The sequence below is a fragment of the Alosa pseudoharengus genome, unplaced genomic scaffold (genome assembly GCF_046254945.1).
Source record: "Alosa pseudoharengus isolate Yale_2024_CS ecotype anadromous, Long Island Sound unplaced genomic scaffold, YU_APseudo_1.1 YU_APseudo_1.1_scf_22, whole genome shotgun sequence".
Taxonomy (NCBI): Eukaryota; Metazoa; Chordata; class Actinopteri; order Clupeiformes; family Clupeidae; genus Alosa; species Alosa pseudoharengus.
This window is the reverse complement of record NW_027468680.1, coordinates 27,857,988-27,882,770: the sequence shown is the minus strand read 5'-3', so window position 1 is coordinate 27,882,770 and position 24,783 is coordinate 27,857,988. Positions and strand designations below refer to the sequence as shown.

General features: G+C 45.6%; 1 protein-coding gene across 1 annotated transcript in view; it reads right to left on the bottom strand.

Annotated features, from left to right (window-relative positions):
* dlgap2a (discs, large (Drosophila) homolog-associated protein 2a) overlaps positions 1-24,783 on the bottom strand; it is a 60,242-nt gene that overhangs the window by 15,856 nt on the left and 19,603 nt on the right. Inside the window, exons 5-7 of the mRNA XM_076300018.1 lie at positions 16,444-16,594; positions 14,745-14,964; positions 1-72 (exon numbers count right to left, since the gene is read on the bottom strand). The exon at positions 1-72 is cut by the window's left edge and continues 320 nt beyond it. Of these exons, the coding sequence (XP_076156133.1) occupies positions 1-72; positions 14,745-14,964; positions 16,444-16,594 (443 nt within the window). The remainder of the gene's footprint in view (positions 73-14,744; positions 14,965-16,443; positions 16,595-24,783) is intronic.

The window sequence follows — 24,783 nt, the reverse complement described above, 5'->3', positions numbered from 1 at the left end:
TGGAGGTGGTGCGCGGTGGCACGGGTGGCGGCGTGCGCTTGTAACTGGGCGTGCTGGGTGTGTAGGTGACCGCTATCAAGGGGCAAGCACACAAAACACAACGTTTAAAAAGACTGTCAAGAGGCAAGCACACAAAACACAATGTTAAAAAGACTCTTTTCTTTCATTAAGGCTGTGGTCTTTGTGTTGGCTGTTGTCTTTGTGAAAAACCCATTTTTGAAATCGAGGCGATACCTTACAGGCAAAACATCTCATAACAATCCAAAAACTCCTCGAGGCACTTCACACTTACTGTACATGAGTATGATGTATAAGTCTAATGGCATACAAAGAGCTGAGTTGGTCATAAGTCTATAAGTCTGAAGCTCTTGGCGAATGACTCCAAAGGGGCTGGTGACATGCCGGGAGCAGCAATGACGAAGAGGAGCCCGGCGACTAGTCGACTGTGACGAGCGCTGACAGTTATCTCCTTCCTCTCCACGTCTGATGAGGTGGGCGGGGTTGAGGGGACGAGGAATTAAAACGAGGACGCCTTTCTTTCGAGTGCAAATGAGAATAGGCTCCTAGTCCTAATCCATGCTGATGGACCCGAGCATTAACCGCTCCTCCATTTGATAGGTCCCTTCTCAGGGGACAAAATGAGTCTTTGAGACAGTAATGCAGTGAAATGTTATCTAACGGGATCTCCTGGCTTCCTCCATATGAAGCTCGTCTGCTTATTCGTGAAGGTGACAGGACAAGACTGGACGGGTCACTCATCTGCAACTGTAGGCCTACTTTTCAAAACAAACTTTCCTCAAGTCTAGAAAACTCAATGTTCCTCAATTTTGCCATCATTTGCAGTAGATGACTCATCTATGCACTCGCTCGAGACATTAATACAAAATCGGTATCAATATTTGATCTATTTCAGGGAAAAACTGGGCTGGCGCTTGGGTTGTGCTGACAGCATGCCTTGCATACAAACATTCCATATGTCCCCTCATCTCACCCAAGAACTTTTCCAAAGCATTTTGGAGTTGATTATCTTGTGAGAATATGTCTATACACATCTACAGATAAATGTATAGATAAAGCTATAGATATAGATGTAACCAAACAAAACACCATTAAGAGGTTGGATGATGAAGAGATGAAAGACCCCTCCATGCATTGAAACAGTGTTGATTTCAGGGCTTTGTGGGGAGGGAGGTGGCGTAAACATCTGACCACAAGTGTGGGCCACTGATTAGCTCCACTGTGGGAGAACACAATGACTTTTACGGCTGCTTTCGCTCCGCTGGAACAATGAGCCCATCTCGCATGTGTCACCCCAATTACACGACGCCCCGCTGTTTGCACCCCCATTACAAATCAGTGTGTATAAACACGGCAGACACACACCCCACGAGGGGCCAAGGAGCTTAGAAGACAGGAGATGGATGAGGCTGTTTTTTTCCATTTCAAAATAAATAAAAAAGGCTATTTTGGTCTGTCCTTCTAAAGAAAATTGAGGAGGAGAGAGAGAGAGAGAGAGAGAGAGAGAGAGAGATAAATGAGAGATGGAGATGGGCTGAGCAGAACTGAAAGACCAAAATATACAGTAGACAGAGAGAAAGGAAGAGAGGAAGAAGATGCGACTGAGAGAGGGAAAGAGGGAAAGAGCTGTGGGAGAACAAAAAATAGAGGGAGAGGTGGAGGAGGAGGAGGAGGAGGAGGAGGAGGAGAAAGAGCATGATTCAGCAGTGGGGCCAAAAATAGATGTCGTTACCAAACAAGTCATGCAGCGGGGGACTCATAACTCTGGCTCTGTTGTGGCCGGGGAGCTTGGCTCTGCTCTGGGCTCGCCGTTCATTTGTTAAGTGAGAGAGGCAGGCAGGCAGGCAGGCAGGCAGAGGCGGACGACGCAGGAAGGGCGTTGGGGAGGGAGCGGGGTGCATCAAAGAGCGTGCCCATCACCACCAGCAGCCCACCAGCCACAGGCCCACCTCCGCAAACAGCAACACGCGCCCTGGGAACGGCCGCGCAAGTGTCACAGGAGGGTTTAGTACTGCGCTCAAATATGCATGGGAGAGTTTTGAAAGGAGAAGACAGACACACACACACACAGAGAGCAAGAGAGAGAGAGAGAGAGAGAGAGAGAGAGCGAGAGAGTGGAAGTGGTGCTCTCCAAGGTACCTGAACTGGGAACTCCCTTCTGATCAGACTGAAATATTCATCTTAAATGACGCGGTGCTTCTTTTTATTCCATCATACACAATTTAGCACTTCCTCGCTTTCAGCTGACGTCCAATCGGATCTCATCCCTCACTCACAGAGGGTTACTTTGTTTTTGAGCAAGAGAAAAAAAGAATTTAGTGAAATTCTCACTAAAAGGTCCGAGTTTATCTAAAGTAACACAGATGCAGAGCTTCCATTAGACGTGGCAGACACGGGCGAACAAGCACCCAAGAGTGGCGGCGAGTTGATGAAGTACTTTGGGGATGTAATCAAAGTGAATCAGATGTGCGGGTCCTTCTCTAAGGGTCTCCATCCATCAGGAGTGTGAGTGGGATAGTAAAGTCTGCTTGGTAGGGGGGGACGGGGGGGGGGGCGGTGGGGGGGTTATTGGTGGAAAGAGGAGTGGGGGCATCAGCTCCAAGCTTGAAGGACGAGTTATCAGGCAAAGTCTCCCGCGACTGAATTCATCACATCCTGGGACGACGGTGTGGTTTTCTTTGCCGCCGTAAGAGTATGCAAATGATACTGCCAGGATTTAATGGAGAGCTCCATTATCGTCTATGTTGCCAGTGCCGTGGCGGGCATACTGCCATGCGATGGAACACTCCACGACAACAACTAAATCACTGGACATGACATGGCGCCACAGCCATGTAAACACATAAACAATAGCGAGCGTGAGAGCATTTGGTGGAGGATCCCATCCTACTTAAAAAGCTCAGTCACTTCTAGCTTGGCCTGCAAAGGGACAACAAACAACTAACGTGTGTTATGAAGTGCAGCTGGAAATAATGCAAATAATGCTAAACTATGTGTCTGCTGTCCTGATAAGCCTCAATGCACACTGCTCCAGGTAAAGGTTTCAGAGTCCTCCAGTCTACCTCTACCTACACCAGGGAATTATTTATTAATTATTCCCTTCCAACCCTGCTTAGGGCCGGCATACTACACAGCCATACATTATGCAATGGAGGCAAATAGTCATTTGCTCTGCCAACCACAATGACCTCAGTCGAGTCCGTCGCACCCTGCGCCTTGCGCCCAAGCCCCGCCTCGCGCTGCCACCCCGCTGGCCACTGCTGGCACTGATGTAGACAGCCCAGTCCTGAACCCTGGCAGCGCTGTAAAACAAAACAGCCGAACGGAGCAGCACAGACGGGCTGAGGGATGGGATCCTGAATGGCTAAAAATAGATAGAGTAGAGGAGGAAGGGAGGAAGGGAGAGAGAGAGAGAGAGAGGGAGGAGGGTGGAAGGGGAGTGAAGATAAAAAGAGAGGTTATTGGGATTGGAAGAAACAAATGAGGAAAAAGAGAAAGAGAGTGGCCCAAAAGATGAAGTGCCTAAGTGATCGAGTGAGGGAGTGATGGAGAGAGAAAGAAAAGGAGACAGAGGAAAGACAAAGGGAGAGGGAGGGAGAGAGAGAGAGAGAGAAAGCTCCTGCTTTCAAGGCCACTGTTGGCAGCGGCGGGGAGGCAGCGGCAGCAGGGGGTCTGTGAGTTCAGCAGTGTGACGGGACATCGGTCATGTGGGCCAGCCTCGTCCCTGATGGACACTCGCACGCCGCCGGACCCTCCCCTCTCTCACGTGAGCGAGACAGAGGGATGAACGGATGGCGGACAGACACACAAAAGAGAGGGGTGAGGAGTGGAGAAAAAAGAGGAGAGGGGAGAGAAGAGAGGAGAGAAGAGGAGAGAAGAGGAAAGAAGAGGAATAGAGGGAAGAGGAGAGAAGAGAGGAGAGTAGAGGAGAGAAGAGGAATAGAGAGAAGAGGAGAGAAGAGGAATAGAGGGAAGAGGAGAGAAGATGAAGGGAGAGTAGAGGAGAGAAGAGGAGAGAAGAGGAATAGAGAGAAGAGGAGAGAAGAGGAAGGGAGAGAAGAGGATTAGAGAGAAGAGGAAAGAAGAGGAATAGAGAGAAGAGGAGAGAAGAGGAATAGAGAGAAGAGGATTAGAGAGAAGAGGAAAGAAGAGGAATAGAGAGAAGAGGAAAGAAGATGAAGGGAGAGAAAAGGAATAGAGAGAAGAGGAGAGAAGAGGAAGGGAGAGAAGAGGAGAGAAAAGGAGAGAAGAGGAATAGAGAAGAGGAGAGAAGAGGAGAGAAGAGGAATAGAGAAGAGGAGAGAAGAGGAGAGAAGAGGAATAGAGAGAAGAGGAAAGAAGAGGAAGGGAGAGAAGAGGAGAGGCGAGGGGGATGGAAGGACATTTCACATTCCACTGCAGTTTTCCAATCTAGCGGCGAGATAAGAGCTCATGCCTGAAGAATCAATAAGCCGAGAGGGGTGCTGCAGCTCTCAAGGAGAAAACTCTGAAACGCGGCCAGACAAAACAAGCGCAAGAAAAAAAGAAACGTCCCGGCCGGTTATTCGCCTGCCCAGATAGTTAGCTCTGAGGATTATTAATTAACGCAGAGACTGTGTTATATTTATCTGAACATTCCTCATGGGAAGAGAGAAGGGAGACGGAGGAAGACTGATAGAAGGAGAAGGAGAGGGTTTCATTAATCATATGGTCAGAGCGATAGATGAGACGTCGGCCCCTCGGAATCGTATAGAAAAGCTCTCAGAGTAAACAAGCAGTCCGGTGCGAGCGTGTGTGTGTGTGTGTGTGTGTGTGTGTACGTTCTGGGGACATTAAAAACAAAACACGCAGCCAACTCTCTGGGGGCAGCTTTGACTTAATTCGACTCAACCCTTCTCAATTTGCCCATCAGATGCCTGTTTAAAAATAACAACCACGCATCTGACACAGACATTGCTACTCCATTATATGGTCTGATCTTGACAGGGCCACCAGTCGGGCACTCAAATTGATTGGTACTTAAATAACAAGCAAAAAGATGAACAGACATGACAGCGACAGCTGGGTCATAATCGTTGGTTTTGAGAGGTGGACGTGTAAGGCTCTGTATGTGATGTCCTGAGGAGACGTTGGGTGTGGGCATGGCGTTGGGTGTGGGCATGGCGTTGGGTGTGGGCATGGCGTTGGGTGTGGGCATGGCGTTGGGTGAGATGCTCATGGTTGTACCTGGAGGCTGCTGGGATGGCCGATCCACACTGCCTGAGGACGGAAGCCGGAACTGGATTCCTAAAACGAGGAGATGGAAAGATTTGCGACTGCACAACAGTATTTATTTTATGTGGATGTGGTATTACTGACAAAAAGTATAACCCTCTATAAACTTCCAGCCAGACAGCAGATCTGTGGAATACAGTCTACTTTTATTTGATGTCTCTTCATATGTCATCATGGGGTGTTAGTGGTTCACAGAACTCATGGGACTGCCAAATGGAAAATAAAGTTGTACACTGTTTGACCACAGTAGGTAGTTATGACACATTTAGCTATGAAATATGCAAACTGTTGATGTCTCATATAGTTTCCATGGCAAGAACTGCAAAGTGTCAATGTGTGTGTGTATTTGTGTATGTGATTTGTGTGTGTGTGTGTGTGTGTGTGTGTGTGTATCAGGTCATGTACCATTCAAATTCAATCTATTCAAAAAGCTTGCAAATATGGAGGCATTAGGATAATAAACATTGACAAAATAATAATAAATATCCCAAACTGAACATGATCACATGGGCTACCTGAAAAAAAAAAAATAATGCTAAAATAATCCAAGACTGGCACCTGACTAACTTGATCATGTAGCACTCAGGGTGGGCACTCAGAGATAAAGACCTATTATGTATCCACTCACAAGGAGAAAGGTGTGAGCATTGTCTCCTTTTCATCCCAGAGGTTCACATGCTAGGCTACGCTTCATGCCTCACCATATGTCCTGAACACTCACTGCCTATCACTTTTTTACACTCTGTCTCTCTCTCTCTCTCTCTCTCTCTCTCTCTCTCTCTCTCTCTCTCTCTCTCTCTCTCTCTCCCTATATCTTTCTCTCTCTCATTATTCCTCTGGCACTCTCTGCATCTCTGTTGATCTATACCCTACTGTTTCTCTCTTCCTTAATCTCATGGCAAACTCATCTTTTCTCTTACTCTCTCTCTCTCTCTCTCCCTCTCTCTTTCTCTCCCTGCCAAAGCCGTGTGAAACATTAGTGACCACTTAGCACATGATGCGGTCATCAAATTCCAGCCCTCAGCATGACCCATGGAAGAGCTCCAAAGCCTGCCATCCCAGTCAATTTAATGAACATAACAGAGAGGTAAGGCAATGCATCCATATAAACACGCACGCACGCACACACGCACGCACACACGCACGCACACACCAAACACACATACACATACAGTACACGCATCCCCCCCCCCACACACACACACAGAAACACTGCCAGAAACCTCCTAATCGTCTTGCTTCAAGGCAGCTGAGGAACACCTGTTCTTCCCCATCATTTCCGGAGCTCTCCATTTATGACATATGATATCTTAGTTTTGAGAACTTCACGGGGGAGCAAAATGCAGAGCAGGCAGATCAAACAGTAAACATTTTAGCCAATGAGATATGGACAGAGCAGCTGGGATGCTACAATCTGAGATCGTGAGAAAATGACAGTATAAATGCCTTTATGCGCTTTTGTTTTTCAATTGCACAGCAGGTTTCAGTTAAATATAAGAACACAAGGACAAAAAACAGATATCATCCAAAAGAAAATCAGAGAGAGGCCTAATTAACAGAGGTCAAACTCATATAGCAATCATCGCATGATAATTATGTTCTCATTAACATCTGGACTGACATCTCCTTGTGCTGAAGGATTGCAATATGCTGTATGGGGAGGAAAATTTGAACTTCACCTCCAGGAGGAAAGCAATGGCATATCGTAACGATGGAAGCTGCATACATAATCATACAAGCTGTTTTACACCTCATCATATTTCAAACATTTCTTGCATGTAATAATATTTTTAATGTTGCATTGATCTGAGCTGTAAAGTTAGGCCTGGGCTACCCCGGGTCTGCCACTGAAGGGCTCCGTTTGCAGAGCGTAAACATCATTTTACAAGACTGGTCTAATTTTTTGGAACGTACACGTCTAGTGTAGACAGTTCCATTGATTATAGTAGAAGCTCATTACGTGGCCAGTGTAGCATCCCGGTTAACTGTACTCGTTGGTTAACATTGATCATGAATATATCCTTGTTTTCGGACCTTCATAAACATATCACCTGTAGACACCACATTGGTATAGTTCAGGGAAGAATTTCTACACAGCTAAATTATATAATTTCTCCATTTTGGAACAACTGGAGTTTGGTGATCATGTTAAGTGCAAACAATATTAATAACGAAGCCCACCCCAAATGCATTGTAAATACTGTAGACTGAAATGTGAATAAGCTGAAGCTCTAGATACGTTTACTGCCAAATGGAGAGGCGGAACAATTACTAAATTCTACATCTGATTAAATCTGCATTTTTTTTTTAAGGTCAATAAAATTACATTTTTGAGAATATCAATGGCACTTATTCTAAGAATCTAATGTGTTATACAGCATAGTGTCTTGTTCCGAAATACTTTCATTTTCATAGTGAAATACAAAAAAAAAAAGCTTTTTGTTACAGGGTCAAGGCAAAATGACACAAGAAAAGGCCAAACTGGACTGTCCCACTGCAGGACTGTCCGCCATCTTTGTCTTCTAGGCTCAGTGTACACAGTTACCCCCCCCCCCCCCCCCCCAAAAAAAAAAAAAAAAAACTACGCTAATTAGAAACCTGATCACTCCGTGAGGCAACAACAGATCATCAGTGGAATATCACAATCAAGAAGCGCATGGAAGGCACAGCATGAATCAGCAGCAACATGTAGGGACAATGGTAAACAGAGTGTTTTCGGGCTTTAAAAAAGGCTGTATGCAATGCTACGTAAATCCAAATACTTTTTTTCTCAGCCACCCATTTAACAGTTTGGGTCATTCACTCTAGAAGTATCTACAGTTTTGTTCTGTACACCTAGCACCTGTGGAGAAGTTTTAAGATATGTATAATATACAACCTCCTCTCCTGAAACTCTTAATGAGAAAAAAAAAAACACCTGTTGACAGAATGATGGGAAGAATGATTTGTCCTGTGGACAAATTGATGAAGGTACCCATGTTAAGTGCCTGAGTGAGAGACATGAAGAGACGGGAGTTAATGTCTAGTCAGGGAGACTTCTCCTTCACTAAGAGTTCCTTAGTTTTGAGTCAACAGGAGCAAGAAGAACTTCAGTGTCCCTGTTGGAGTTAACAGCTGTGGTCGGTCAAAGTTCCCTTTCAGTCTTTGAAAAAGGGGGATCCCAGTTCTCGTATGGGGTGCATACATTCACAGTGCATATACAATGAACTGGGAACATGAGACTGGGGTGCAAATACAAAAAAAATTCTGGGATCATCTTAAAGTACAAACACAGTGTTACTGGGTAAATAGATTGTTTGGGTGTAACAACAGTGTGTGTGTGTGTGTGTGTGTGTGTGTGTGTGTGTGTGTGTGTGTGTGTGTGTGTGTGTGTGTGTGTGTGTGTGTATGTGTCTATGTTTGTGTGTGTACACGTACATGAGGCTTTGCATGCATGTGGGTTTGAGCGTGCATTTTTATATGCACATGTGCTTGAACTTGAATGTGTGTGTGTGTGTGTGTGTGTGTGTGTGTGTGTGTGTGTGTGTGTGTGGTGTGTGTGTGTGTGTGTGTGTGTGTGGTTTTGTTTGTGTCAGTGTGTGTTTGCATGTACATGTTTGAGTGTGAGTGTGTCTCCATGTGTGTTTGTGTCTATGTATTGGAGATCCAATTAATTCAAAAGGTCACATAGAGCGTCTGAGACATGCATGACGCATCTTACATTACAGGAGTAAATTAATCACATTTTTTATCGCAAGGCTGCAGGTCTCTACCGGGACTTCTACAAGTCTATTCAGCAGTCTTGGGTAACAATATGAAGATCAGGTTCTGCTGGGTTTCATCAAAACAATCGCAAATCCACATTCAGAGAAAATAAATGCTATATCAAAACCACAGAGACTCTCTTTGAGAATACCCTGTTCAGCTCATCACAGTCTTACCCTAACAGTGTCTAATAGTAGACCAACAGTGCATTCAGTACCAAGTACTCAAACATCTGAGGTAAGAGAAAAATGTCTTGATTGTCTGATCCCTCAGAAAGGAAGTTTTTTTTAAGTGCTCATGTAGATATGCTTGGACATTCCCTTACTTGATCACAGTATCTTACTATGTGCCAGCTCATCAAGACTTCACATTCAAAACCTGAAAGTTCCCCAAATACTGAGGCAGTTTCAGCCACATTATGTATGAGTTAAATATAGTATATCTTTGGATGAATGATTACAAGCACAGATAGTCTTTGAAGAAAGAGAGAAGGAGAGAAAAATATTTTGATCCACCTCTGCAGCTGAGGGGTAGTCAGTCAATGCTGAATATTTCAGTAAGCGTTTATCAGTTGAACTGAATGCGTTCACAGTGGCACCGATGCTGTGTATAGGTAGTCCTTAATAAGGTTTTAATCAATACCCATTCCTCAAGAAGACATTCCCTTTTTCTCCTCCGACCAAACATGCAGACACTCATATGTACACAGACAAAGATAGACAGACAGGCACACACACACACACACACACACACACACACACACACACACAAAGAAATGCATACAGCAGATGTGAATTCACCCCCACACACTCAAACATCACAAACAAAGCACTTACACATTGCCACAGTCACACACACACAGACATATCAATATGTACATAAGTATACATTCATACAAGCAAACACACACAGTCACATGCACAGACACACACACGCACAGACACACACACACACACACACACACACACACACACACACACACACACACACACACACACACACACACACACACACACACACACACACACTCTCTTCAACTCTGTCTGCATCGATTCTACTTCCCTTGTGTCATTGAGGTGCCTCATTAAAGTGACAAGGACATGTATGACATCTGAGAGTTGTTGGAGAACTTCCTGTGCCATAGCTCGACACTGGAACTCCTTTGCAAGGGCAGCTGTCCCTGGGACTTCCTCTGCCACCTGACCCACAGGAAATCGCTGCATGACGGGGAGCTGACCATGCTCTCGAAGGTCTCCGACTGGCTCTTCAGCAGCAGCTGCTGCGGGCTCTCCATGGGTTCCTGCAGCTCCGGTGGCGGAAACTGAAAGGGACACTGGGCGGCCGGGTTGCTCATGAGGGCCTGTCCGAACAGACACAAAGTGCTCGGCTGGCCAGGACTCGGCTGGACAGTGATCGGCTGCCCAGAACTCGACGACCCAGACTCAGGACTCCAGGGCGACCCAGACTCAAGCCCGGGAGTGGTCACTACAACAATGTCGGAGCATGGTTCTGATGGTTCACTTGGGACGTTGGCGTCTTGGACGTCCAGTACCTCAGGCTCCTCCAAGTAGAGGCTGGCTATGTTAATGATCTCACTGTCTGTAGAAGAACCAAGTTCTGCCTCTTCAATGTCCTCATCGAAAGACTCCGAGCTGTTTGAGTCTGGAGTGTCTGCCTCAACGGCGCACAAGACGGCATGATGGAGGGTGCCCATGTCGGTCAGACAGATGATGATATCATCATGAGGCACCGTTTCTGTGCTACTGGACACCGATACATTTAGGAGCTCTGCCTCAACCAGGAGAGCTTCTGGTAAGGACACAGCCTCTGACTCAGGAGGACACCCTGTGATGGGACTCTCAGGCCTTGGTTCTGGGCTTGGCTCCGGGCTCGGCTCTGGGCTCGGCTCTGGGCTCGGCTCTGGGCTCGGTTCTGGGCTCGGCTCCGGGCTCGGTTCTGGGCTTGGCTCTGGGCTAGGCTCTGGGCTTAGCTCTGGGCTCGGCTCCGGGCTCCAAGCTGGGACAGCAGTGTCGGACGCAGACAGCTTCTCTAGGCATGAGAAGGAATCAAAGGTCACTGGATCTGGAGGACTCAGGCTGTCCGTGTCCAGGTCAGGCATGGCCAAGAGTTCAGGGTCCATAGTTACTGGTGGAGGAGGCTCAGGGAAGCTAAGGTCTAACTGTAGTAGCTCTGGCGAGCTGGCCAGACTGGTCTCAACATGCTGTGGATGGTCTTGGCTTGAGGCTGCTACGTCCAGAAGCTCAGGACTGGCCAGAGACTGGACATCTGAGTCAAGGTATTCTAGAAGTGGCTGTGTTGGGAAGGTGGGTTCTATGTGCAGAGGTGTTGGGGACTCTGTGAAGGTTGGATCTACAGGTTCTGGAGATGGGCTTACAGACTCAGAGTACACAGGCTCTGGAGAAGAGCCCAAGCCCTCTGGATACCATGATTCTCTAGATAAGGGACTGAGGAGGGCAATGTCAGATTCGATAGGGAACGGTAGGTCTACAACATTTCGCATTGCTGAAGATTCCGTGTCTAACGTAAAGTCCACACACTCTGCCATTAGGTCGACTGACTCTGGACTTGAAAGGGCACTTTCAGGAACGGAAACGTCTGCCACCACGTGGCTTCCACAGCCTGACCTGGGCAGCTGGAGAACATTGGTTTTGAGAGGCTCTGGAGTTGGAGACTTCATGATGCTCAAGTCCACCGGTGAGGGGCAGTTGACAGCCGCATCTGCCGTATTTTGTCTGACCAGGCCCTTGCTGTTGGCCTGGGTGCTGACGGACACGTGGCCAGTGGTGGCGGACCCAGCGCCGGTGGAGGCGGGAGCCTGCGGGGCGTTGGGGGACCAGGTGTTGTAGCGCTGCGTGAAGGTGGAGAAGTTGCTGTTGAAGGCGCGCAGCTCGGTGCAGATGTCCCGCCGCAGCTCGGCCAGCTCCTGGCGCATGGCCGACACGTCCTCCCGCCACTGCTGGCTCAGGGCCAGGGCCAGGTCGGCCGTCTCCTGGACAGTGGCCTGCACGGCCGGGGGGAGGGCGGCGAGCCCGATGCCCATGCCGAGGCTGGCGCCGGCCGAGGACGCGGCGGAGGGCAACGTGTTGGCCGTGGAGGCAGCCGCCCGGGCGGCCCTCTGGCTGTGGAACCTGTCAGCCCTGCTGGGACGGCCGGCGTCCTCGCAGGGCAGGTAGGCTATTCCTGCCTCGTCGTCTGGCAAATTGTCCTCATTAAGCAAACTAGTGCCTTCCAGCAAATCATGGCCCTCTGGAAGACAAATATAAACACACGAGCGTATAGGCACCCACAGGTGGGGACAGCTGGAGAGCTTGCAGTCGCACAGGCGGCATTTACGCGTCAGCCAAACGTATGTGAGTCAAAGCAAGACCTGAGGTCCCTTTTGTATATATCCAACCATGGTCATTACTATAACAACCTGTTTTCCCATGTTTAACTGCACACACAACTGTGTGAACTTAAGTTACCTACAGTGAGATTTAGCCATACCGAGATCCCATTTTCAAATGAGTAAAACAAATATTATTCAAATTTATCACAACCTGGAGCTGGTCTCACTGCTCATTTTGACTCACATAAGCTTGTTTTGTTTCTTCTTGTTTTTTTTTTTTTTAAGAAAAGGGACAACACTGCCTTCTCACTGAAATATGTGCTTGCATAGACATCCCTCATCATTAAAGGCACAACGCAGACGTCTGCCTGCACAATTTTCTCAATAAGCGTCAGTGAAAGTAATGGAGACAAACCTGTGGTATAATCAAATCCAAACGGGATTGAATCAATTCTCTGTGATGATGGAGGTCTGTACTTTTTGTGCATCAGAGAGAAGCGAATGCAAAAATGAAAGCTTCAAAACCTCTGGCACCCTGTGGTCTCCAAGGAAACAGGTATGAACCCCATTGAAAACGCTAGGTCCAGTACGACCTGTCCACCTGAAGGTCCAGTACGACCTGTCCACCTGAAGTCAAAACCAACAGTTTGCCATCTCACTTACTCCTTACTTGGAGTAGAACGAATTTAGCAATTCCATAGATTTGTAATTTTAACGCACGTTAAAATACAACAATTTGGTATATGGTTTAGGATTACCTCACTTATCAATCCTACTGACATTCTCATTGCAAGGGTTCACACCCCCTACTCAGTTGTCAGATAAAGCTCACTCCTAAAAGAAACAACATGAACTCTTTTCATTGAGAAGGCAGTGAAAATATCAATCGACTGGAACAGAAAATGTTCAAGCTACCTGCCCAAGCTCTCCAGAGTGTGTCCCCACCCAAGCGCTCCAAAGCCCCTACACGGACACTTTCCTGAGTGCAGTCAGAGAGCGTTAAGCCACTGGTCTGTAAAGTCACAGGACGGAAGTGGAGCAGAGTGGACTGCATTATTGTGGACTCCGCGGGAGAGGCTGGGCTCAGACAGGCCTGTCTCATTCTGCAGAGTGTGTGTGTTTGGGGTGGGGTGGGGGGGGGGTGGGGGGACCAAATAACTCGCCAATGCCCTGAATGACCCCCACCATGTGGTTCCTCTCTGCTGGTAAGGTGTTTGGACTGGAGGACAAATACGGAGCTGTCTCCCTTCCCCCCAACACACACACACACACACACACACACACACACACACACACACACACACACACACACACACACACACACCTCATCCCTCCCCATCACAACACAGACCACTGTCCCCTTTCCCTGTCTCGTCTGAGGCACAAAATGGAACAAATATCCAAATCCAATCCACTCTCAAACTCTGTACACACATGCTCACAAACATGTTCACACAAACACAAACACACACAAAAATGTACACACATACACACACACACACACACACACACACACACACGCACACACACACACACACACACACACACACACACACACACACACACCGGAGGAGAAAAAAATATGACAATCCCTTGAGCTGTGGAGTGTAGGTATCAGTTCCACAAGTGGGTGAGCCTAATTCAATAGGGTTCATAGCCTAGGTCCTTAAGGAACACGGATACCAAAGGGTGAACAAAATAAAGGCAGAGCATTGTTATCTTCTCAAAGCAACTTGCATGCATATCATGCAAAATACGCACACAAACACACACACACATACACATACACAAACACATACACGCCCACACACACACACAAAGCAGCCAAGATGTGGAAAGAGCAGGACATTGATACGACAAGGTTGATGCAAACAGCTCTGACCAACTGGTCAACAATTTGTGAATTAGGTACAGTTACCAACACCAACTTAAAAAAAACTTTTTAGCATAAAAATGACTGATAGCCACTAAAGTAACACTCTAACTGAAGTATCACTTCAAGTATACTTAGCAGATGGGTTATTCAAGCTTGATCAAAGGTCTATAAATATTTGATAGAAGTTTTCATCATTCTATCATGAATTAGGCCTTTAAAAAGCTTAACATGCTGCACTGTTGATCGCTGTCAATTTTAAAATACCACAAGGACTGGTGAGGTTTGAGTGAAGTGTAAGCAAAGGCCCTCTCTACCTGCTATATTAAAGAGTCCCTAAACTAGGGCCAAAATGTGTATGTCGAGTAGTTGTTTTAAGCAAATGGATCTCGAAACACTCCAAAATACTCACCCAAACCCTTCATGCACATGCACAGAGCTAAATCACGGTAAGACTGCTGTTTGGGAATCGGCGTAGTGGGGCGCAGGCGGAGTGACCGGGCTTACCTGTCGTGGACCGGATGGTGGACGTGACTGTGGAGGAGGTCATGGAGGGCACGCACTCGTCGTCCTGGGAGTAGCCGGCCTGGATGGCGCGCAGGTAGCTGTGGCTTCGTGTGCGGAAGCAGCCCGGCAGGTCCAGCGCCTCCATAGCCTGTGATTCCACTTCGCTGAAGACCGACTCACACACAGACTCAAACTGCCCGTTGATCTCCGTCTCACTTACCTAAATGAGAGGGCACAGAAGCAGGTGACCAGTTGTTAGCTCTCTAATGCTAACTGGTTTCAGCTTTAGAGTTTAGGGTTGTTATTAGATACGTTTTGGGAGTTATCACAAAAAACAAAGAGTGCTGAAACTATTCTGCCAAATTCAATGCAACTGATTTGTATTTCATGTGGTGGGAGAATGAATTCGCATGACTGCTATAGAAGACAATCTGATGGCCACCATATGAAGTGGTTCATTCTACTATTTAATAGCTGAGAAAGCGGCAGCCTGGCTCTTGCCTTGAGACATTATAGGGCCATCTAAAAATCCCGAGATATACATCTTCTGATGGAGCGATATCAGTTTAGAGCTGTTGAATCTGATAAATGAGTATCTTCGAATCTGGAATTTCCCATTTGGCAATCTAGAATATCACAGATTGCCATCTTGTTCTGCTGAAAAGGTTATTTATCTGGTAACGACCTCAGAGTTGGCATGGGCAGGCACAGACACAACGAGTGTCAGGGAATTGAAGTGATCTTTAAGACTTGTGTTGGATCAATACAACATTCCTTTCAAATAGATATTCAGCTCTTACACAAAGATGAACAAGATAAGTGTAACGTTGAAAGCAGAGCTTTTTGCTCAGCAATATAAACAAATACAATAAAACTGTAATGTAACATCTATCAAGACCAACATTAGTCCATTGTAATAGGGAAAGACTCAAATATATTGTGACTATTAGAGCCTCAGCCAGTTGAAATCCTTTAACTGTGTCTAAAATGCTTCCTTCAGTAACTCGAACACCCAGTAAGGAAAAAGCTTATTTCATTGGTTATCCCATGCTTTTATATTTTTGGATGAGAATGAAATGTCTCTTACTGCAGTACTAACTTTTATTCACACTGAGGAAATCCTTCATTAAATAAAATAAAAGGGGAGTACTGCAGTGGGTCAGTCAACTGTGAAAATGAGTGATTACAAACCCATTAGCCAAAACCATTCAAAGTTTTCACAGAATAAGAAACACCAAGAACACTTTGAAAAATCAGCTATGACAACTGTTGTATGCACTACAATATGTAAAAAAAACGTAGTTGCAGCAATAGAAATCCTCGACCCCTGAGCAGATCTATACTTAGCGTGAAACAAGACATTGTTTAAATATTCATCAACGTCTGTACAAAGAGAACACTTCAAACCACTTAGATAGGCGGGTGGAAATTAAACCCCCTTGCAAACACCTCACCTCACAATAAAATCAAACAGCAAAAGCTTAGGCTGAACAAACACTCCTCATGCTTCATTAATGTACGCGGAGGAGGAGGGGAGATTTGGAGAGATCTCCGCTCGGTCCTGATGCGGAGAGCGGATGCGGCTCTTGGGCTTTTGGGAGGATTTGGGCCACTTCAGAGGGCCCAGAAGGCGAGGGATGGCCAGGGGGGCTAAGGCCCCACACTCCCACCCACCCACCCCGCAGCATTGCGGACCCACCTGGCTGACACAGCTGGCCTGGCTGAGGGTGCTGACGGCTCGCATGTAGCTCTGGTTCCTGGAACGGAACTTGGGGGAGTTATAGTTGGCGGAGGGATCCAGGGTGATGCTGGGATGGATGTCTCTCGTGGCTTGCAAATGGTAGCTTTGACTGGAGAGAGAAAGGGACCAAAACAGAGAGAGAGAGAGGACAACGGGAAAGAAGGGAAAGACACAAACAAAAAGTCGCAGACAGTCAGACAGTCAGACAGACACACAGACAGACAGACAGACAGACAGACAGACAGACATAAAGAACACAAAGAACCAGTTGGCAGTTATAACAGTTTCAAAGGCATAGTGGATGTAAAAAACGTCTCTACCCAACATCAATCTCCAGAACACATAAAAGTCCATCAGACATCCCCAAAGAAATGCACACATCAGTGAAGAAACATGATTCTCACAAAAACAACATCACATACAGGGGGATACCATTTGCTTTTTGACTGCATGTTTCAGCAGGACCTGCGTACCAGAATGAGACATCCTATGACACTGTCAGACACAAAGACAGCGGGTTTTGGTAACAAAGTCATTGACGTGCTGAGCGGTGTCCTCAAAATGGCAGTTCGATTGGCCTTTGTGCTGAAGCAACCAATCGATCGAGGGAAATGAGGGGAAATGCAAATCAGGGGCTAGTTAGCAAGCCAGCAGTTCTACAGAGGCGCCGAGGTGTAAAGTGGCTCGATTTGTCTGAAAACTCCAGGAAGGCAAGCCTCCTCTCGGTACAAGAGGTTAACTGCAGACAGAATAAAAGAACTGCAAAAAGAAGCGATAGCAAAATGTGTGGAAGGCTGAAGGGAATCTTGCACCAATAAAGCAGTTAATTTGTAGGGGGATGGTGACAGATGAAGGATCTAGTAGGGATAACAGAAGTGCCTTTTTAACATTACTTGAGTGTAAAAAAAAGTCAAACTCAAGATTCCATGAATGCAAGACGGACAGGAGGACCCGACATTCAGTGTCATTATGAGTGTTGAACTTGTGCCCACTCAGCAGTATAGAGTGATGGTGAACCTCTTCTGAGTCACTTTTTTGGGACGCCTTTCAAAGGTTCCTTAGGATGTACCGTAAGCATTTTATTCAAAGTATGCGCTACTGCTGACTTTTATATGTATGTACTGTTACCCTTAATCTCCAGAGAGAAACAGAGAAAGGAAAATCTGTTTCAGCAGATACAGTTGGCCCTGTTCTCCCCCATGTCCTTCAACTCAAAGTTGGGTTTCGTTCTGGCAAGAGTGTGTCCTTCTAGGAGGGACAGTACCCCTCCCATCCCTGGTCTTGTTTTGCTCCGTGTTTTGATTTTAAGACTGCCTTGATTCTTGGGAAACACTTGGAATGTGAATTCTGTAGCTGACTTCGCCCCTCTTGACCTTTCATTGACCAGCGTGAGGGTTTGGTGCGCGAGCCGTCTGTATTGAGCGTGTCAGCACTGGGCCTCTGCCAACTGGATCTCAACCCTGACAACTACTGTGTGTGTGTGTGTGTGTGTGTGTGTGTGTGTGTGTGTGTGTGTGTGTGTGTATTGGGCATGGGGGGGGGGGGGGGGGGGGTTGGAGTGGTGGTGGCACTGTGTGCTGCACTGTATGTATTCACCTTAGATCTGCAGCGAAATTGGTGATGTAGTTTAACACGTCGCTGTTCATTTTATCCAAACGATACGAGCTGTAGGCAGAGAGAAGAGACGAGTTGTTACTGGACACAGAAAGAAAAATCAAAAATGCTGACGGGATGACGGTGAGAGATGTCCGGTTTCAGAGTGAGGTTGCTTTTCTGAATGTTTACATGTTTGACTTTGGGGAGTGGGGACAAAAATGTTTGCTTTTGGACGCTGTGGAGCAGCAAACATCGCTGATCTTCAACGGTGATTCAAAATGTGATGTCAACTGCCACATGTGGAGAGTGAGGTGTAGTTGTGGACGGATGCATGGGAATGGTGAACAGCAAGAACCAAGATCACAGGTACTCACAAAGACACACTCAACACAGACAACACAGAAGTCGCTTTTGACACTAGTAGGTGCTGTTCTCAATTTGTGTTACTGAAAAATGCCTCAGAACATACAAAGATGATATACTTCTGAAGGCCCAGGAAATAAAATAGAATTAAAAATGACCTAAAATAATGCATAGAAAACTTTGGAATGTTGAAAAACATCTGTATTAGTGCGCCTTCAGAATAATATCACTATTGCAGGTCAAGAAGCATTTTTATTTTTGATGACAAAAACGACAAACTGTATCTTTTGCATGAATTCTGAGGAATAACTAAAAGCATGTCATTCTGATTTACATTTTGAGATCTCAAGATATTCCATGGGATTGTGGATAATACTACCAGTGCCACTAATAATAATAATAATAATAATAAACTTCATTCATATAGCATGTTTGAAAATACAGTTGCAAAGCGCTTTACAATGAATAAACAACATAAAAGCAGTTTCTGACAGCTCACTGAAAAACAATTTCCTCATGGTACCTGTATATATTATATACCCTGTACACAGTTAGTTACATGTATAGTATATACACTGTATACACTGTACACAGTTACATATATTATATACATGTAAAGGAATAAGAGGACATTACATACAATCTATCTATACAAAAGTAAAAATCCTTTAAAATAACTTTCAGGTCTCTGACCTGTCCTGGACTGATATGAATGCCCTCATCCCTGGCAAAATGTGTTTAATCTGCTCTGTTAGTGCTAGCTTTTGTTCTCTGATGAATCTGTAGAGGGCTCTTTCAACAGTAGGCTACAAGGTCCTTTATCAAGTCAGCACCAGCTCATTTGCCTACCGTGTCCCCAGCTATTGCTAATGTAGCCCTATTGTTGGCCAGTGTTCCACCAGATAGAGATGGAACACTCTGATACTTCTTCATTTCCCCCTTTCATGTTCACAGGGCTCTGAATGTGCTTTTTTTCCCCAGACACATGACAAAGCTACACAGAGAGACAAAAGTCATTGTGCCGACGGACATCCAGAAGAACAGCAGGTAGAGGTTACATTCACCCCATCACAAAGGCAAGGGCTGCCATGGAGCTCAGAAATGGCCGCTGCACTGAGAATGTAGAAGTGAATGCATAGAGACATCGCATGAGAACTCCAGGGGAATAAGTTGAGTCTGGCATCTAACATGGTGATAAAAATCTATGGCTGTCACTTGAGTTTGTTGCAGTAAGCATTTCAGATTGACAGCGTAATGTACTAGGAGGAGCTCTGCACTAAGAGGTATAGAAACACATGTACTGTCACATGGATATGAGTACAGTTGAGAAGACAAAAAAACGAGCACGACGCAGACGTTGTGGCCGGAGGCAGGGGAAGTGCACTTGTGCTGCATGTGTTTTGTCAAACGACCATGGGATAATGGACTGTGAAGTTCTGCTCCGTCCAGCAGAAGGGCAGGACAGGAAACAGCCAGCGAACAAGGATCCCAGGAAGGCTTTCAAAGTCACTTAGTCTTATTAAGCCCTGGGCCATCATCAGCATGTCAGGGCTGCAGCAGTCAACACTGGGGGCAGCAGTGGAGGACCCAGAACAGGACCACAGTTCAGTTGCTACGCCAGAGAGCCGCTGATGGGCATCGCTCTAGCATGGCTCAGACATGTTTATGCACTTGTTTACCAGACTAGTTTTCATCCAAACACACTTACATCTCACTGTTAGACTAACATATTTTACCATCCATGGGGAATAAAACTCAATAGCATGGTTTTGTGAGCACATTGCTCTTCCACTTGAACCAAAGGACCATGGGAATCCATTTGAAACAAAAAGTGACAAAAAGAGGTATTTTGTGCCCAGTTGCTTTACAAAATCCTCATAAATGCCCTATGTCCAAAGCTAAGATGACTTCTTGAGGAATAATGGACATCCTCCTGCAAATAAAACTGATTAAGCCCATTGTTAAACCCAACTGTTTTTGGAAGGCGACCATTTTCTGTGAGTTTCTGAACAGTTACAGTATGATGTGCAGAGATGATGTGTAGGAAAAGATCATACCGGTACACGCTTTGTAAAACTGTCCCACTCCATATGGAGCAATAATCACAAACTAAAAACTGCATGGCCTCTGGGGTACTGTATTCACAGCAATGCATCACTGCCCCCCAAATGTATTTTTGACCTTGGATTTGAGTAACAAGCATACACAAAGCCTGTGATTAGAGTGAATAATTGCCTTATGTCACATTATCAATTAATGAGCGCTTCATGCAAGCTAATTTTGATTAATTAAGACAGCTCCATGTGCGAATAATCACAGATTACAAATCGAGCTATTTTTAAATCCGCCCAAAATAACTTGGATTGATTAAATTGCTTTTTGGAGACCCTGCCATATTTATTTAAAAAAAGACAGCCATCATTATAGGAGAGGGAGGGAGAGTGTGAGAGAGAGATTGAAAGAGCATATTGCCATTCAATTATAAGTAATTTATTATGCCATTGGATTATAGCCACATGCTCCTCCTGACGAGTCTTAGTAAATACCTCCATTAAACAAATCTGGCAAGTCCTCTTTATCGCCTCTGATAATCCAATCCTAACGCCATTCATCAGCCTGGACCACAGGGCAAACACGCGGGACCTCCGCCACCTCCGGAGAAGACCAAACGCGATTATTAATTGAAACGATTACTGATGTCAATCTTGTCTCTTAGGAGAGATGTTTGGGGGAGGGGGGTGTGAGTGAGTGGGGCCGTGGGGGGAGCTGTGGCAGCATGTGATGTGTTCTTTATTGGTGCGAACAGTAAGCGACCCTGTCAAGCAGCACGGCGGGTGACAGCCCCCACTGAAGGTTATTTCCACCTTAACACCATTAGCTCCCAAAACCTGAGCTGTCAAATTCACACTCGTCGAGTCACCCCCCCCCCCCCTCCCCCCCGCCCCCTCCGGCCCTCCTGGGGCGCTATAAAATCGAGAGGGAAGGTGTAAAAATAAAGAAAGAAAGCAACAGACGGCGGACAACACACTAGTCATCTTTCGAGCTTCAGGCCAATCTAACCTGAACAAGCTTGGAACTGTGCGACACGGTGCCAGGCTCAATGTCAGGCGTCAGTCAGCTGTGATGTGTAATATGGAGGCCGGGCTTCAACTTCATGGTGGATGAACATGTCGACTTACTGCTGTCGACATGTCTCCATTGATGTGGTTTCATACGTGCGTGAGCAAAATGTTGAGCAGGGCCACTTTCTCTCCAGGGAATTTATTTCTTTTTTTTTTAAACTCCCCTTTTTTCACCGCCCCCTGATGACCCGGAACAATATAATATCAAACAGACACTCGTCAAGAATTTACTCTGTACACTGACTCGATACGTACTGTAATGGCTGAGCACTTACTTTCCCACAGTGTTGGAGGAGCAGCACTATCTATTGCGTGATCAACAGCATGACTAAGCCGAGAGCATCGATTATGCAGTTATGAGCGACTCAGGGCCGCGTCTGTGGGAAACCCAGAGAGGAGAGAATTGGAGGGCATGAGCGCCACAGTGGGAATCCTTCCTCTGTGGTACAAAGGATCGCAGAAGAGCAAGCATATCGGGATGCTTCGTTTGGGATCCCATCAATGAGCCTGGACCCAAGGCTGAGGGCAAGAGCGCAAGAATCCATACTGGTCAATATCCAGTCCTTCAGTAAAGACATCTCTTGCCTGGTGTCCATGCTGTGAGGCCATTTCTTTCAAGGATCAATAGTTACACTATCCTAAATAGAGACATATTCATTTCTGAAAACAAGTCCACTAAAGTATCTGGAGAAAGTCAGTTGTGGGTGACAAAAGTCCAATCTGCCCGCTGTGTTGACATCATGTGGTGGTTTTATTTAGTTATGTAGCTTTATAAAAATATATTCTTCTTATTATTATGTAGTTGTATGAAAAGATATTCTGTACATTTGGAATACTGTTTGAGGTCCATGTGGTGAAACAGCAGGGGGTAATTATAGCTAAAACATACACATGCTTGGGGGCCAGGAGTTTATCTATAAGGACATGTATGCCTAGAGAGACTGGTCATCCTAAGTGGCTGTTCAGCAGGGTCAGAGGTCATTGGAAGGGAAATAGACTGAAGACAAGGTACATATGTATTGCCTAATGTGGTAAGAAGGACATAGGAGCTCTGTTCTATTCTGTGTTCACACAAACAAATGATGCTACTGAAAAGGGGTATATAAGCTGTGTAAAGACAGGATGTTTGTAGCTGGCTTCGCGAACCTATGCTCTGTATTGGATTATAGCTACACCTTCTGCAGTATACTGTTGCTTTGTCACAATTCTTCTGAGTTTGAATCAGTTAACTATAATTCGACACCACAATCACACAGCAACCAGCCGGCAGATGCACAACAGATGTCCACAGAGTGGCAGACGATTCAGATGGCCATATGTGTTTACTTTCAGCAGATCATTGTAAGGCTGTCCTCGAATTCTGTTGTTGAGACGCCCACTGAATGTAGAAATACTCAAAATTCTGCATCAACAGCTAAATATTTATTCACACTGCAGCGATGATACAAATGATTCAGGAAGATTAATGTTTTCCAAGCATGATGAAACACTGTGAGTTTAGCGAGTTGAGACTAAATTAGTTTTGATCGGATCAGAGACGACAAAAAATGACAAAATCCCTCGATTTTTCTATGAAGCAATTAATGAAATCCTAGCAATTCGTTAACAGCCGTACCAATTTGCAGTCACATCAATTTCTCCTAACAATGGCATCAGGTAGAATAAGCTTCTCCGTGTAAACTATAGGTAAATGAACAGCGGGTACCATCATAATATTGCCTCTGGCGTCCTGTGGCGCTGGATGTCCTCTATGATTTGAGCCAATTATCATTTTGCAGACATGCTCTCATATCCAGAGATTTAATTCCAACAACAGTGTGCTCTACAGTCTCCAGACTTGCTCTCAGCCTCATCTGCCTGCTCTACTGAGATTCCCCCTTTAATATTAGCTCCGAAATGTGAGCTAATCAAATCAGAGGAGAACATTTAAATCAGCTTCCTACTTGCCTCAAGGCATTTTTTTTTTTTCACTTATCGTTTTTTTCCTTCCCTTTACGACACAAGCATAAGTTGAGTGCCCCCAAAAATGTGGCTGTGCATAAATGAAATGTAGACAGAGCTTGGTGAACACACAAAACAGCAGTTTTCACACATCTACAAAACAGCCCCGTAATTAAACTGAAATTAATTTTAAAAATCATTCTTGATGCAAAAACAAGTCATTTTATTGTTGGAAATGCTGGATGCCGGAGAGGGTCATCTTGACAGCAGTGCAGGCTGCAGGCCCTGTGGCCCTCGGGACCTCTGGTGAACCCGGTGACTCCTAACGAGCCTGGCTCTCTCCCTGAAGCAGAGCCAGTGGGAGACCCAGCTTAGCCACACGTAGCCCAGCCAGCAGGGCAGCATCCAGACGGCAGCTCAGTATCCGCCAGTATCGGAGCAGGTAAACTGGGGCTCTACCCAAGCACAGCATGATAAGACTTGGAGACTAGTTGTATGGCTCATATCACCTCCTCCATAAGGTAAGCTATCGAAAGTCTGTTCGTATTTACGGAACTAAAGTGGTTCGTGGTGCCATCTGGAGTGAGGTAGGACACCAAAGCATTGGCTCAGAATGGTGGGACACAGGTTTTACTTTTCTCCCACCCATTTTACTATTTCAATATCAAAGAAGAAGACAGTACTGTTAGACCTAAGGAGGACGAGCAGATTGTGAGGATGAAACTTTAATTAACCCTTAGAACCCTAAGCTGTTTTTAGGACATTTTCACTACCTTTATTCATAAGGATTTATTCTGGTCATTGTAAGTGCCACACACACATATTATATATTGTTTTTTTCAGGAGAGTCGAGGCTATTCAGATCTGCCATCATTTCATGTATTAATACTAGCATTGATTTTATTTTGATTTTTAAAGAATTAAAATATAAAAATTGTATTATAAAAATTCTTATATTTCGACATGTATCTCACCACAGCAAGCTCACAGCTCTACATGCATTTCATGTGTGTGTAGGGCAGACTGTCCTGAATCGGGCAATATAATTGCCATGTTGGAGGCATACTCTGGGGCTGAGCAATTTGCAGAAATATTTGCTGTGTGATTTACGGAAATAAATGCCATTTTTTATTTAGTGATGAAAAATGACCTTTCTGCGCTCCATATCTGTGACACGAACTGATCTGACCTGACTTGACCCGAGGTTGCGTGTTAGCCTGCATGCCTGTGTGTATGCAGTCATAATAATTCTCAACTCTTTACTGCATTGCCATGA